Here is a 16,671-nt window from a genome sequence, read left to right as displayed (position 1 = left end):
TCAGGAGAAAAATTCCTGAAGTTAGTGGAGGAGTTTGAAAAGATTTGTTACAAGATTAAGTTGAAAATGCACGTAAAAAGCCAGGTGATGAGAGGAAGAAGTCAAAAGAGTTTAATAATGAATTGTAGCCTGGATAAATAATATATTAATGGTTTACATTACCGACAAATCGATAAATAATAATACGCATGTGCAACACACAAGTGTCTATGGTGGAGACGTCTCGCCATCCAGTCACCCAACCACTACAGATAAGGGTGGACAACGTGAATAGGCAATTTAAGGTGGTCAGTCCCTCAGCCTTGACAGGTGTTCGGTCTCCCAGCCTTGACATTTAAAGAGGAACGTGGGTCACTGTCTCCTTCACGTTCTTGATGCAGTCAGGTCGAAATGGCTTCCTGAGCCTGAGGGATGCTAGTACCAACAGCCTTTTTCTTAACCAATCAACAGGGAAGCCTGGCTTCAGATGTGCTGGAAAATTTAAATGTGTTGGGAGTTTTAAAAGGTCGATATGTATTTCATTTTATTTCGTACCCAGCAATCAGCAGTTTTCATTTGCGGAACTTCCTTCGGTGTAATGATATAAAAGACGCATTGACTCCACTTGCTGTAGCATTTCTATAGCATCACCAGCATCTCAGGTGGAATATACGACCACTACTTCATGCAGAACCTCTCCACCTCCTTCATGTAGAACCTCTTCACCTCCTTCATGCAGAACCTGTCCACCTCCTTCATGCAGAACCTCTCCACCTCCTCCATGCAGAACCTCTGCACCTCCTCCATGCAGAACCTGTCCACCTCCTTCATGCAGAACCTGTCCACCTCCTTCATGCAGAACCTCTCCACCTCCTCCATGCAGAACCTCTGCACCTCCTCCATGCATAACCTCTCCACCTCCTTCATGCAGAATCTCTCCGCCTCCTCCATGCATAATCTCTCCACCTCCTCCATGCAGAACCTCTCCACCTCCTTCATGCAGAACCTGTCCACCTCCTCCATGCATAACTTCTCCACCTCCTCAATGCAGAACCTCTCTACCTCCTTCATGCATAACCTCTCCACTTTCTCCATGTAAAACCTTACATGTTCCTCCATGCTGAACCTCTCTTGTTGAATAACAAGCTTATTTTAGAAGCTATTTTCATCTCTTACCATAAATGTTCTACTGGGATGATATCTAGGACATGTGATCTCAGGTTGAGAACGTTTGTTGTGATGCTTTAATGATTTGCTCTTTGCCTCTGATGAGCTAATTTCATTTTATTCCCCGTTTGGTGTACTAGCCTCCACTAGCAGTATATTATTGTAACCACGAACGGGGAGTAGAATGAAATTAGCTCGGAGGCACCCACACCACCGTATGTCCTCGGATCACGGAAAACATCTAGCTCTGCTGGGTGCGTGATTTTTCGCTTACCATGAGGTGGGCCAAAGCGAAATGGGTTCGAGTCTTCGGCTAGTCGCAGTGTTGTTATTGATTAAATACCACTCGTATATATATATATATATATATATATATATATATATATATCTATATATATATATATATATATATATATATGTCGTGCCGAATATGTAAAACTGGTCACTTAGCAAGAACTCATTTATAATTAAATCCTTTCTAAAATTTTCTCTTATACGTTTAAAGATATATTTTTTTCATTAATGTTAATGTAAAAATTTTTAATTTTGCACCAAAAGAATCTTAGAAAACTTACCTAACCTTATTATAACAAGAGCAATTTATTTTAGCCTCACCCAACTTTTAGATTTGTTTACAGTAATTTAATACTAAACAAACACAGAGAAATACATTTTTTTCGTTAGGTTCAGAATGATTTTGGCGAAATTATTGCATACACAAATTTTCACTTGTCCTATATGGCAAGATGAACGTTGCTATATAAGCCTACACACTGCACTTACCTTCATATGCCCGCCATTGAACTTCATACATTTCACATCTCGCATAACGAACTGTGTTCGAGCTGGTCCCCCCTCACAGGCACTCCGGGCACTCGTCTGGCCTTTCACGCCACTCTGATGACCAATAATTTGACTGCTTCTCGCATAGAAGCTTGGAGGAGGAAGAGGAGGACCCAGTAAATGAATTTCATGTCATGTAGCATGCGGTAGGCTGAAAGATCTGGCTCTCTTCATATTAGTACCGTCGTGCAATGAAGAATCATGATGCGCAACATGCATCCGAGAACACGGCGATAGAATATCGTTTTATTTCTAATAAAAGTATTTATTGTCGTTCCCATTATTCTATAATTATGTAAGATTTCATTTTATTCTGTCGCAATGAGCATTGCATACAATAATTTCTGTGAGCCTTAGCATCGAACTTTCTTTTGTTAACCCTGCGAGTACTGTGGGTAGGGTGTTTGCAAGAAAGGTGATACCGAAGTGTATCCAGCTGTTCGTGCTTATAGACGGTTCGATATTCGGAGGACAACCGAAAATGAAGAAGCTTTACCTAATATTAAGAATATTTTAAAATAATTCTTCTTATACATCACATAATTCTGAGACTACAGAACACTATAGAAAAAGCTAGATAAATTCTCAAATATTTTGTGTCGTGATAATCAGTTTCTCCAGAACAGAAAGCCGAGGTCAGTGAATGGCTAGCAGGCGATGATCTTGAGAGGCTAGCAAGCGATGATCTTGAGAGGCTAGCAAGCGATGATCTTGAGAGGCTAGCAAGCGATGATCTTGAGAGGCTAGCAAGCGATGATCTTGAGAGGCTAGCAAGCGATGATCTTGAGAGGCTAGCAAGCGATGATCTTGAGAGGCTAGCAAGCGATGATCTTGAGAGGCTAGCAAGCGATGATCTTGAGAGGCTAGCAGGCGATGATCTTGAGAGGCTAGCAAGCGATGATCTTGAGAGGCTAGCAGGCGATGATCTTGAGAGGCTAGCAGGCGATGATCTTGAGAGGCTAGCAAGCGATGATCTTGAGAGGCTAGCAAGCGATGATCTTGAGAGGCTAGCAAGCGATGATCTTGAGAGGCTAGCAAGCGATGATCTTGAGAGGCTAGCAGGCGATGATCTTGAGAGGCTAGCAGGCGATGATCTTGAGAGGCTAGCAGGCGATGATCTTGAGAGGCTAGCAGGCGATGATCTTGAGAGGCTAGCAGGCGATGATCCTGAGAGGCTAGCAGGCGATGATCTTGAGAGGCAGGCAAGCGATGATCTTGAGAGGCTAGCAGGCGATGATCCTGAGAGGCTAGCAGGCGATGATCTTGAGAGGCTAGCAGGCGATGATCTCGAGAGGCTAGCAGGCGATGATCTTGAGAGGCTAGCAGGCGATGATCTTGAGAGGCTAGCAGGCGATGATCTTGAGAGGCTAGCAGGCGATGATCTTGAGAGGCTAGCACGCGATGATCCTGAGAGGCTAGCAGGCGATGATCTTGAGAGGCTAGCAGGCGATGATCTTGAGAGGCTAGCAGGCGATGATCCTGAGAGGCTAGCAGGCGATGATCCAGAGAGGCTAGCAGGCGATGATCCTGAGAGGCTAGCAGGCGATGATCTTGAGAGGCTAGCAGGCGATGATCTCGAGAGGCTACCACGCGATGATCTTGAGATCAGTCGGCCAAGTAGTCTGATTGGACTGTGAATGTTCTAAGCTCCCTGGGCGCCCTGCGACATAAGCTCTTGAAGTTTCCAGTGCGCCAAATCCTGTGAGAGGCCATTATACCAACTCCCTCGAATGGCCAGTAAACCAGACTCTGAGTGGCCAGTAAACTTCACTCTGCGTGGTCTGTAACGCTAGTGTTATGAGTGTGTTAACAGATCATGAGAGTGGTTAAAATCACCAGTAATTAGATACCAAAATCATTTTAAAAAAAGAAATTATGAGCAAATCTTTTCCATTAGGGCGAGACTGGATAATGGAGAAAGAAAAAAGGTTTGTAACGCCTAAGGCAACAATAGCTGTTAACACGTTGATATTAAAAGGCATCTCACTTACGACTACACGTAGCAGTCTCGACGTAACAAGGGTAAAAGGAGATAGAGCGAAATATTTGCATATATGTAAAAGAGTAAGAAAACTTGTTTTTACTGCATATTGAACTTTCACAGTAGTTTAAAACTTTTTTTTTGTATATCTGAAATTTTAATTCCATTATTTACATAAATAACAAAAGCACAAGTCATACTGTTTAGACGAATATATTCTCCAACTGAAAATCGTAAATAAGTTTGTGATACCCGTAATTAATCCAAGAAGTGATCAACAATATGCAGGATGAACAGTTACTGGGCATCGATTAGTGGAAGGAGGCTCGAGCCTACGCTCTAAGTGGTTAATAACCATCACTCCTTCAATAAAAATCAAATACAATACAAAATAGTAATTAATATAAAAAATGATTATAATCACAAGTATAATATTTAAAAGGGGTGGACCGGTAAGCCAGCAGAAGGCCTCGGTCGAATGACCAAAAGTCAAACTGGAGAGTCGTCATATGACTAAGACCAGCAACAGAAAACGCATTAACCTCACAATAACATCATTATAAATTAAGTAATTCTAAGTCATCGCTAAATAACATTGAAACATCTTACACAATATAATTATATTTACAAACAAATTATATTAAAAGGACGTGCAGTTATAATTTCACGAATTATTTAACTTAATTCGTGTAATTATCCTATTAACGTATTATATAAATTTATAATTCGAAGTATTCTGTATTTCTTTTAGTGAAATTTATTATTATTAATTATTATTATCATCACCAAAGCTAAGCGTTAAACCCACAAGGGTCTACAGCGCTGACTTTTAGAATTTTTTTTTTCTTTTAATGAACAATTTTTTTTATCATTTAAGTGTTAATAAATAAGAAACTTCATTCAGGTAATTAGTTTAGCTATTTTTTGGTAAGAATAACTTAATTTTCGAATTTTTTCGATATTTTTTTTTTCTCCGCTCGCCGAAATGTTAAGGGCCCCTTAATCCTTTCGGAAAAAAAACTAAAGCTATAGTTTATTCCTTTCACCGTGAATGAATTTGTTTTAATCCATAATTTAAGGAATAAATTATTCCTGATTAGTGGTGAACAAATGAAATGCGGCCCTAATAACCCTTAGAGTACTCAGTAAGCTTTAAACCGAATCTAATCCTTTCGTAGCGGAAACATACATTTAATCAGCTGTTTAATCAATAGAGGTAACTTTTACTTTAGCGAATAAATTCGCATGTAACATAGATACACACTTGATTAAATTCGCAGGTCGCAGAGATATGCACTCACTGTTACCAGGTTGATAATCAGTACAGACTTGCATTCCAGTGATTGTGAAGGTTATAGACAGCACCAACATACACTCAAACACTCGATTAATTGAACAGATACTCGGGCAACCCCATAAGAAACAAAATCATACACACAAGCGATTGTTTACCTTATTAACTGCAGACACACTCACTCAAGACATTGCAAGATTCGTAAATAATGCAGAAGTTTATCCCAGTTACTCCTGAATCCATAAGTAACAGATAATTTCAAGCAACGAGACATCAAAAAATGGCAGGAATCTCGAGGCACTCACTTAAAAAATCAATTAATGGTTTTCTAATGTGTTGACTGCGGCTGTTGGCACGCAGAGCACACAAAGTTTGAGTTAACAGATAATCGATAGTCTCAAAGGAGAGGATTTTTTTTAACATAAAAACATGAAGGACATTTAGGATGTATGTCAAGGATTCTTTTATCCCAATAAAATGTTTCAACAGCTCAGTAAAAATATTTATGTCCATTTGTTAATGTAAAAAAAAATAATTTTCTACTAAAACAACCTTAGAAAACTTACCTAACCTTACTATAACAAAATTTTGAATTTTTATAACATGAATAAAAAAATATATCTTTATATATATATATATATATATATATATATATATATATATATATATATATATATATATATATATATATATATATATATATATATATATATATATATAGAACATGATTCACAATATTGTTTCCTGCATTTTTTAAATTAGATAATCAATGCAATTGTGAACTATAATTTAGAGAAAATTACAGATAATCTATAATTACTGCTAAGCTTATGTTTTTAATGGACTATAGATGAATAATAGCAGTTGTTAAATGCAGGGATTCTGAAGCAAACACCAGCCCACACTTACCAACAACCTGGAGGTGGATGGAGCGGATCAGGGGTGGATGTGTTGACACTTGGCACTGATAGCTGCCCTCGTCCCGACGCTGTACGTAGCGAATACGAAGTCGCCAGTCACTGGGCTGCTCGAATGTCAACGCGAACCTGAGAGCAGACACACTGGGCGGTGGGTGATTGTTTAGGGAAGTCAGGGTTTACAGCCCTTGTATGATGGTTTAGGGAGAGTGAATGGTGGATTTGGACTTATGGGCAGTGGTTTAGGGTGTGAAGTGTTGTAATGGGAGAGGAATTCTGGCCTACTGTTATTGGGTGGCAATATTCATATCAATATTGATTGCTGTCAAGTCATTTGTAATTGTTGCTACGTACACGTGTTAGTCATCAGTAATCGTTGCTATGTACATACGGATATTAGAATAGCTGATTGTTTTCAGAGATACTTTCAGTTAATGAAGAACTTGATCAACCGGCAGAAAATCATGATGAGTAAGTTGTATATTGTAAGCAAATGTTTTGCGATTATACATTAAACGCACCTTACCTCTCGACATCATTTTGCGCATCTTCAGTGCAGAAGCTTAAAGAATGGAAGTTGCATCACCAAATGTAACTAAATATATAATAAAACCTTATCCAATGTTTATCTTACCACATTAATTGTTTTTTTACCAGATGTAAGGAAATTAATAGAAAACGGCAACGAAGTGGTTAACGTAAATACAATATGCACGAATCTCCACGATAAACGTTCATGGTGTGAAACTGGGTTGTTACTTCAGGATATACTGTATTTCATGCCTTCAGCGCAACTACCAATACTTCAGACATCTGTCGTACAAAGAGGGTACCTCTGGAATTCTCTAAAGCGGCCATGATTCACTTTCAAGTCAGCACAGAGACTTATCACTTCAGTACGGCGATAAACTACCAAGTGTTGCTGACAGCTTTATGAGTTAGTTGGCTGTCTTATAAATTTCGATCAGTACAGCTGAACAAATGGGTGTTCGATCACTACTACTGTGCACTGCGACCGCCAGACAAGCAACTCTCAACTTGTCGACACTCGACCGCACTTCTACATACCCCAGGTACCGCACCAACACACAAATGTTTGTAAGAACGCACGAGTCGCAATGCTTATAACCAGCTGTAAAGTACAGCGCTCAAACAAAACCAAAAGGCAATCGCTGACTCAATCTCTTGGCCGCTGCTGTGTGTGGGTGTTATGTAAACAACGGCTACTTTGGCCACAATTCGCTCGGTAATGCATGTTCATCCTCGACACTACCGCTTGCCAATCTGCGGCAGTGCTGTTAGCAGCAGTTGCAGCAACATTGGTGGTCGTCGTGGAGTGAGGCAGGAAGTCTCAATGGTTATATAAAGTCAGTGATGATTTAAATATGTCAGAAGAACGTAATGTTAGAATTTTCACTGACTTTCAAGAGAGAGAGGAGAGTCGGTCAGGCAACCACCTCCCCTTCTCTTTATCTCAAGTGGGGATGCTAACGGTCACTTTGACACTGGTGTCAGGTACTCATCCCTAGTGGAATGGTGGAGAAGCTGGTGGAATCAAATTCCACCGCCATTCGGGGGCGGGGGATGGGGGATCGTGATCGGAGAACGCGATCATCACCCGGCACACTTCTGGTCTCACACTGTCCCCAGGGCAGCGCCATTGTGTACACGATACTTAACTATGACAAATATCACTAACAGCTGACAATACACGTAATTGTCTCGCGAAAGCGGCTTACTCAGTGCACAACACAAGTGATCAGATGCTCGGTGTGATGGTTCCCAAGCGTCATCTAATATTACTCCTGAGTGAGCAGTGTGATTTCGAGTATTAACATCAATTAACACATTGTTTAACTCCCAGTCTATGTGACTGGAGCGCCATCACTGGCGAGACCCACAGACTAGTACTTCGTGATGACTTCTGTCACCAGTGTAACTGGCTATACTATCACTATGTGATGGTGACATCAGTCAGTCACAGAAAAGTGTCAACACTTGCTCTCTGTGACTGGAGTGCCTTCACCAACGAGACTCGCACGATGTGGCTGACGTCTTTACTCACTAGTCACAGCGAAGTAACAGCACCCGCTATGTATGTGACTGGTGGGTCACACCACCAATGACAGTCGGGTAACTGTTAAGTCCTCTACTCTGAACTGTGATCAACTGTCATACGTGTTACCTCGCTCTGACCACCATCAAACAATAAACTGCCTCCTGGGGCATCTAGTCTAGACCAGCATTAGGAGGCTTCTGGTTAGGTGACTCAAACACTTTGTATAATACTGACAGGTCTAAGCATGAGTCAGGTCGAACTCTAAGCACATAGCTTCTCAGACAACTAACTTTTCAATATAGCTCACACTTACGCAATGTATAGCTTAGCACAGACCTCCAGTGTGTGCAAGCCGGGCTGAGCTGTGAGCATTGCTGAGTGACGACTGTTTATTAACATGTGCATCAGGAATTGAAATCAGCATGCTCTACTTTGTTAGTCAGCGAACAAGCCGAAGGAAGCTCTGGCTTAGCACTCAGCTTATGACTAGACCGCAGGCCAGATGTCAAGAGAGAGTACTTCACTAGATTGCCACAAGTTATCAAAAGACATAAGAATTGACACTCCCTGTGAGTGATGACATAAATCATGGGACCTATACTGCCATCTAACCCATTAATGACACTAATTAGCCAACAGACTATTACTAGGGTAACAATGGACCCAGTCTGTTGACACCTTCCAGGCGAGATATGTGGGTCAGTGGATGCACAGTGAACTAATGTGATCAGGAGGGTTTGTAGACAAACCGCCTGGGTTGGGGGCCTAACTCGCTCATCTGCCCAAACAGCCTTGGGTGTCCAGCACAGCACTGCCACGTCATGAGAAACGCCTAAAGGTATGGATGGGTGACTCCATCACTAGGCTAATCGCTTAACATCCACGTCTTGGATAGGCCTCCCTCACCAACTACAAGAAGTGCGGGGTGACTACCCATCTAATGTGACTTCCCCATCCATCCAGAGACAGGGCACGCTCATATTGGCGTGCTTCGTTGTCCACACATTCTGTAAATAACAGCAAATTACGCAGAGATGTCTGACAATACTGAAACCCTACCTAATTCACACAGATACTTTATAAGTGGTATGCACTGTTCACTAGTTCGTTGGTCAACTTCGTGGAACCACTTACTGGTTCATGAACCCTCCTGGGTTAATGGAACCTTATGGTCAAAACGACTATAATCACCGGTTCACCAATGTCCGGTACAGACACGGACATAAATGTGGAACCACACTGGTTCATAATACCACATACTACTTCGTAGAACCACTCCAGCTTATAGACCACATCCGGTTCAAACGACCACTATTGTTGATAATTAAAGGATACTACATTGACACTAATTACACACGAGTCGAGTTCACTTAAATTATTATTATACTCAAAAAGAAGCGCTAAACCTACTAGGATGAGTTCACTTAAACCCCAGCCATCACAGGCCTAAAACATATAAACTGTCTCAACAGGGCTGTATTACTGCAAAGCATACGAATCACTTACTAGTTTTATGTATCTGCTGACACCTGGTGCCTGACCCATTATCCGTTTCATGAAATGCACGCCTCGTGAATTCCCAACATGGCTGACACTATGATTTTGCTGTTTCCCAGTAATCAAATACCACTCTGCCTATGCTAGGTCTCTACCTATCTTGAATGAAATTATGGATTACAGTCTAGACTCGACAAGGTTGTAAGCTGATAAGCCATTGGCGGCACTAGGGAGGTCAGGTGAGACCATGTACGGGCAAGGTCACAAGATCACGTTCACTTCGCTTTCAGTAGTCATACAATGGCGACCTTAACTAGCTGTTAAAGTATTGTCAAAGTTACAGGTTAGCCTCAGTGTCATGGGACGTCCCACGCCAGATGCCTCACACTTCTTACATGAAACTGGCTTCGTGTCCCTGGCTTTTCGAATCGTATGTCTGGCGTCACTTTCAGGTAAAAAAGCAAACACTTACCGAGTGTTCTAGATATGTGAGAAACTGAGAATGTCATTCAATAGGAAATTCATAAATTTGGGAGTTTGTTCCACTCATCCACAACTCTATTACCAAACCAGTACTTTCCTATATCCTTCCTGAATCTGAATTTTTCAGCACACTATTTACATCCCCTTTATTTATTCCTGTCTTCCATTTATACACCTCAATCATATCCCCCCTAATTCTACGTTAGTCTAGATATGTGAGAAACTGAGAATGTCATTCAATAGGAAATTCATAAATTCGAGGTGGTACACCAGATGGGTCAGTCTCGATATCTATATCAAGTTAATGATGACTTAAATATGTCAAAAGAACGTAATGTTAGAGTTTTCATGGACTCTAAAGAAAGGAGAGAGTCGGCTAGGCAACCCCTCACCTTTTCCCCCTAGTGGGGGTGTTAAGGGTCACTATGACATATTGATAATACTCTTATCCCTAGTGGAACTGTGGAGAAGCTGGTGGAATCAAATTCCACCTAAGCATTTTTTAATCTTATGTAGATCAAATAAATATATTACATTCAGAGAAGGAACGCTAGATAAGTGAAGCGTGGATTATTTTATCTTGATAGTTTTATGTAAAGTTCGAATTAAATCACAGCAAAGTACAACAGTTGTTTCAGTGTTTTTATTTGTCTATAAATTCTCTGGTTGCCTAAGTCGAATCTGAAGTACAAGAGTGCAAATGAGATTTTAAATATTGAAGGAAGCTTTTCCTTTCTAATTCAGTGTGAGTGCGTGTGTGTGTGTAAGAGTGAGCGAGAGAGATGTAATGTGTAAGATATTCATTGGTGGCGGAGGTCGACTCGAGACCAGAAGAGATTCACAAGAGCATCTCCACTTTAAAATTTCTCTAGCAGTACCTCGCGTCCATTAGCAACTAGAACATTGCACGGCGAATCTTGCTAATGAGGGACCCACTAATGACCCCACTAGATTTACCCCTTCAGGGTGGTTCCTTGATGCTGGTGAAGGGCTCTTGATACAATGAATCAGAGATGATCCATTCCTTGATTCATACCTGTTACCTCCTAGGTCTCAAACGCTGCTTGGCCCGTCTGTGGACCCGTTGCAAGTAATGAGAGACTATGTAATATGGAATTTACAAGACGTTTTGGTTCTGAATGTGATATATTCACTCCAGATTATACCTAGAAATCACCATCTGCAACTCTGACCACACAATACCTCGAGCTTTACCAAACAATGCCTGCTGTAACACCATGCAGATATGCTAAACAGGCGTAACATGTACTTTTACAACACACAAAACGTGTAATTATGTCAGACAGGAAACACATGTAGTTACACCAAAAACACAGCACAAAGTTATACCAAACTCAGAACATCTATAGTTATTCCACACACACACAAACTCCTGGTGATATACCAAGCGCACATAATCATATACATAACACCTGCGATTAAAAATAACCTGGATAATTTTTAATACCAGGAAAACTACCAAGTGTCTAGTTAATTAACCTCAAAAGCAGATGTTGAAAACATCTGCTTAATTAAAAACCTCCTGGAGCTATACTGGTAATATAAAAATTCACGAGAAAGCGCTAAATCAGTAGGTGCTATAACTTCCGGGTCACGAAGGTAATCAAGTTCGATCCGAGAAAGGGAAATGCAACTCTTGTTATTCTGATCAAGGTCCCTTTACCAGTATCAAGACACAGTCTCTGAGGGTCCTATATTAATGCAACAGTTTAATAACTGGTAAAGCTCTCAATTATAAATCGTTTGTTGTGGTTCAAGACACATGAGCATTTAAGAAAAACTTAGGTCATTATATATGAAAACGTTTCGTTCTTGGGTTCCTTGTTCCATGAAACGTTTCTGAAGTAAGAAGCTCTTAGTATTTGCTCATGTGTCCTTAACCACAACTTGTCAGTATTATATACTGAGGCTACACTGATTTATATGGACTACACTGTGAGGTTACACTGATTTATATACACTACACTGTGAGGTTACACTGATTTATATACACTACACTGTGAGGTTACACTGATTTATATACACTACACTGTGAGGCTACACTGATTTACATACACTACACTGTGAGGCTACACTGATTTACATACACTACACTGTGAGGCTACACTGATTTACATACACTACACTGTGAGGCTACACTGATCTATATACACTACACTGCGAGGCTACACTGATCTATATACACTACACTGCGAGGCTACACTGATCTATATACACTACACTGCGAGGCTACACTGATCTATATACACTACACTGCGAGGCTACACTGATTATATACACTACACTGCGAGGCTACACTGATCTATATACACTACACTGCGAGGCTACACTGATCTATATACACTACACTGCGAGGCTACACTGATCTATATACACTACACTGCGAGGCTACACTGATCTATATACACTACACTGCGAGGCTACACTGATCTATATACACTACACTGCGAGGCTACACTGATCTATATACACTACACTGCGAGGCTACACTGATCTATATACACTACACTGTGTGGTTTTCACCCTTTAAATCGTCTCGTGCACTTTTTCGATCGTCTTCGCTTTTCTAAAGCGACAGCAGCAGTTTCTCGGAACTGGCAAGCAGCTTCACCTTCCTGGAAACCAGTAAGAAATCATACTGGTTTTGTCATAGAAATCTAACCTTTAAGGCATTGTTTCACTTGTATTACTGACCCCTAGGCATAACTGGATACTCTTTTGCCAACATTTCATTTTTTTTTCAGAAATGTAATCGTGTAATTGTGTTCAATTGTAGAGAGTTTATTCTTCCAGGAAAAAAAACCAGTGATCTTCATGTCGGGAGCCACGAATGTGACAACCCAGTCACGGTATTAGGTACCACATAGTATTTTTAGTCATTGTCACAGATACAGTCAAATGGGAGACTGAAGCAGGTACCTTAAACAGTGAAATCTGACAGTTCATGGAACAGATACACGTTATTTTCACCCCTGTGGAATGTTATAATAGGTTATTTTTTTACGAATAGAAGACAATCTAACCAAATGTGCTGCAAACCAAAAGTGAAAAATCCACACAGATTCTTACAGGAAATTTGATAACGAAGCGTATTAAGTTGTCTGACTTGTTACCTTACATCAGGATGTATGTATTCAAGGGACTTTAATGTAGATGATGTACAATACAAAAGATAATTATGGTAAGCGAACACCATAGTGCCACCACCACTGCGAAAAGACCAGCATCATGGCACCACCACTGCGAGAACATCAGCATTACGGTACCACCACTGTGAAAAGACTAACATCATGCTAAAACCTCTGGGAGAAGACCAGCGTCATGCCACCGCCACTGCAAGAAGACCAGCATCATGGCACCACTACCGCAAGAAGCCCAGCATCATGACACCACCGTAGGTTAGCTCTTGAGAATGCCATTAGCAGAGAAGAGATCCTCTCATAGTGCCACCATTACAGGGAGGAGCCTAGCATAATGCCGCTACCACATGGAGGAGCCAAGCATAGTGCCACCACCATATGCAAGCTTATACTAATGCCAATATTACAGATAAACTTCTGACACTGCCTTTAGCACAAATAAGAGCCTAACACAGTGCCACCAGAACAAATAAGTGCCTAACCCAGTGTCACCACCATAGGCAAGAGCCTAGCTCAGTACCACCACAACAGGTAAATGCCTAGAATGCCTGGAGAATGAGAAGCAATCATGTTTGATCCAAAGGAAGTGAGCATAGCACCACTTCTTTGGATCAAGAGCTCCTCATCAGCATCGAGGCAACCCGACCTTCAAGGGAATGAGGACTATTAAGAAATACACATGAAGGATAAACATTCACAAAAAATAAGTATAAATACGTAAGATTTTTCTCATCTTGTAAATCTGAGATAGAGGAAAGAAAATGAATACTGTCAGTACAAGAAATTAAAGGCGCGTGTTTTAGATTCAGTGCTAGAACGCAGTACCTTTCTTGTCTGTCATCGAAGGATAAGGGAACATTGTGATCATCATCTGGGCTCCCTTCCAGCCTTGTTAAAGCGGGGATCAAATTAATATTAATCTTTATTTTAACAAGTACATGTACAACGTATACAGACCTAGTTATGCTGAGCATTTCGGGCAAATTTGGTCAATTTTGTACCCAGGATGCGACCCACACTAGTCGGTTAACACCCAGGTACCTATCTACTGCTAAGTGAACAGGGACAGCAGCTTTCTTCAGGAAATACGGTCTAAAGTTTCCACCCGTATCGGGGCTCGAACCATAGACCTCAATATGTGAGCTGGGTCCTTGCATACACTTGATTGACTGCACCAGACAGTGAACGTCCTCCATCTCACGACCTCCATCCCCATCAAGAGTACATGTGTCGATTCTCCTTCGGAAGCTAGAGTTCAATGTGAGAGTACACTGAACCTGAGGTTTAAGACACTCGGCCAGGTTCCTCTGGCATTGTGTCATTAGCTATCACTATGTTCCTTTACGTAAGTCTACTAACAAAGGATAGGCCCTGTAAAAGGTAATTTAATAACGGTAAGTCTCTAGCAATACATTGATTGTAGGTAGTATTAAAGATTAGCTATGCCGTCATTCACAATGATTTGGTTTAGTACCATTATCACGGGTATGGTCCTAACACCGTGACATTATCACGGGTATGGTCCTAACATCGTGACATTATCACGGGTATGGTCCTAACATCGTGACATTATCACGGGTATGGTCCTAACACCGTGACATTATCACGGGTATGATCCTAACACCGTGACATTATCACGGGTATGGTCCTAACACCGTGACATTATCACGGGTATGGTCCTAACACCGTGACATTATCACGGGTATGGTCCTAACATCGTGACATTATCACGGGTATGGTCCTAACATCGTGACATTATCACGGGTATGGTCCTAACACCGTGACATTATCACGGGTATGGTCCTAACATCGTGACATTATCACGGGTATGGTCCTAACACCGTGACATTATCACGGGTATGGTCCTAACATCGTGACAATATCACGGGTATGACTCTAACACCGTAACATTATGACGGTATGGTCCTAACACCGTGACATTATCACGGGTATGGTCCTAACATCGTGACATTATCACGGGTATGGTCCTAACACCGTGACATTATCACGGGTATGGTCCTAACATCGTGACATTATCACGGGTATGGTCCTAACATCGTGACATTATCACGGGTATGGCTCTAACACCGTGACATTATGACGGTATGGTCCTAACACCGTGACATTATCACGGGTATGGTCCTAACATCGTGACATTATCACGGGTATGGTCCTAACATCGTGACATTATCACGGGTATGGTCCTAACACCGTGACATTATCACGGGTATTGTCCTAACACCGTGACATTGTCACGGGTATGGTCCTAACACCGTGACATTATCACGGGTATGGTCCTAACATCGTGACATTATCACGGGTATGGCTCTAACACCGTGACATTATGACGGTATGGTCCTAACACCGTGACATTATCACGGGTATGGTCCTAACATCGTGACATTATCACGGGTATGATCCTAACATCGTGACATTATCACGGGTATGGTCCTAACATCGTGACATTATCACGGGTATGATCCTAACATCGTGACATTATTGCAGATAATGTCTGACGTTGTGCTAACCTGTCATCGTTGTGGTAAGTCTGGAAGCCGAAGGTGATGAGGTGAATCTCGTCGCCTTTCTTTCTGTACCACGACACCTGTGGACGATAGAAAAATCTGGATAATAATAAATATTGATACCAAACACGTGTGAGCACCTGCTTAATGAAAGATAATGATATCAAACAGCCCAGTTGACAAGGGTATTATGAAACACCTGGAACGAAGGGAACACCTGGTTAATTAGAAATATATGAATATATACCAGGCATCTGAATACTGAGTGGCACTTTCAGATATACCTGAATAAGGAGAAACGTCGGAAAGTATATTAAAGTATCTTGTTAATGTGAACTAATTGCAAGAAACCAAATTATTATTTACAAGCGAAAGCGCTAAACCGTAGGGGTCATGCAGTGCCTGATAAACAGAAATCAGATTTGATCTAAGAAAGAAACAGAGAAGCTGCAATTACTTGGACTAAGTGCCTTTCACCGGCTTCTAGACACCTACCTATTACACTTAATTCTTATCAGAGATTTATCTGCTAAAGCATATATTATAAAATATGCATAAATACGGATGGGATCCACATGTAGTGAAGACTGCGAGGTTCCGTTGGGTCGGAGAAACAGATAAAAAAACTTCGAGAAAACGTATTTGGATTTCTCTCTGAAGCCGTTTTAAGCTTCTCCTACCACCCCATCTTTTCTAATTACTCAAATAGATGTATTGTGTAATATAATACGCAAAACTTAAAGGATATATGGATGGTACAAAGAG

The 16,671-nt window shown here is 41.1% G+C and overlaps 1 protein-coding gene across 1 annotated transcript in view; it reads right to left on the bottom strand.

Annotated features, from left to right (window-relative positions):
* Positions 1-16,671, bottom strand: part of LOC128694937 (lachesin-like) — a 393,551-nt gene that overhangs the window by 35,438 nt on the left and 341,442 nt on the right. Inside the window, exons 4-5 of the mRNA XM_070094368.1 lie at positions 15,910-15,986; positions 6,174-6,310 (exon numbers count right to left, since the gene is read on the bottom strand). Of these exons, the coding sequence (XP_069950469.1) occupies positions 6,174-6,310; positions 15,910-15,986 (214 nt within the window). The remainder of the gene's footprint in view (positions 1-6,173; positions 6,311-15,909; positions 15,987-16,671) is intronic.

Source organism: Cherax quadricarinatus, chromosome 45, assembly GCF_038502225.1.
Source record: "Cherax quadricarinatus isolate ZL_2023a chromosome 45, ASM3850222v1, whole genome shotgun sequence".
Lineage (NCBI taxonomy): Eukaryota > Metazoa > Arthropoda > Malacostraca > Decapoda > Parastacidae > Cherax > Cherax quadricarinatus.
The sequence above is the reverse complement of the archived record's forward strand: the minus strand, read 5'-3'. Positions and strand labels throughout refer to the sequence as shown.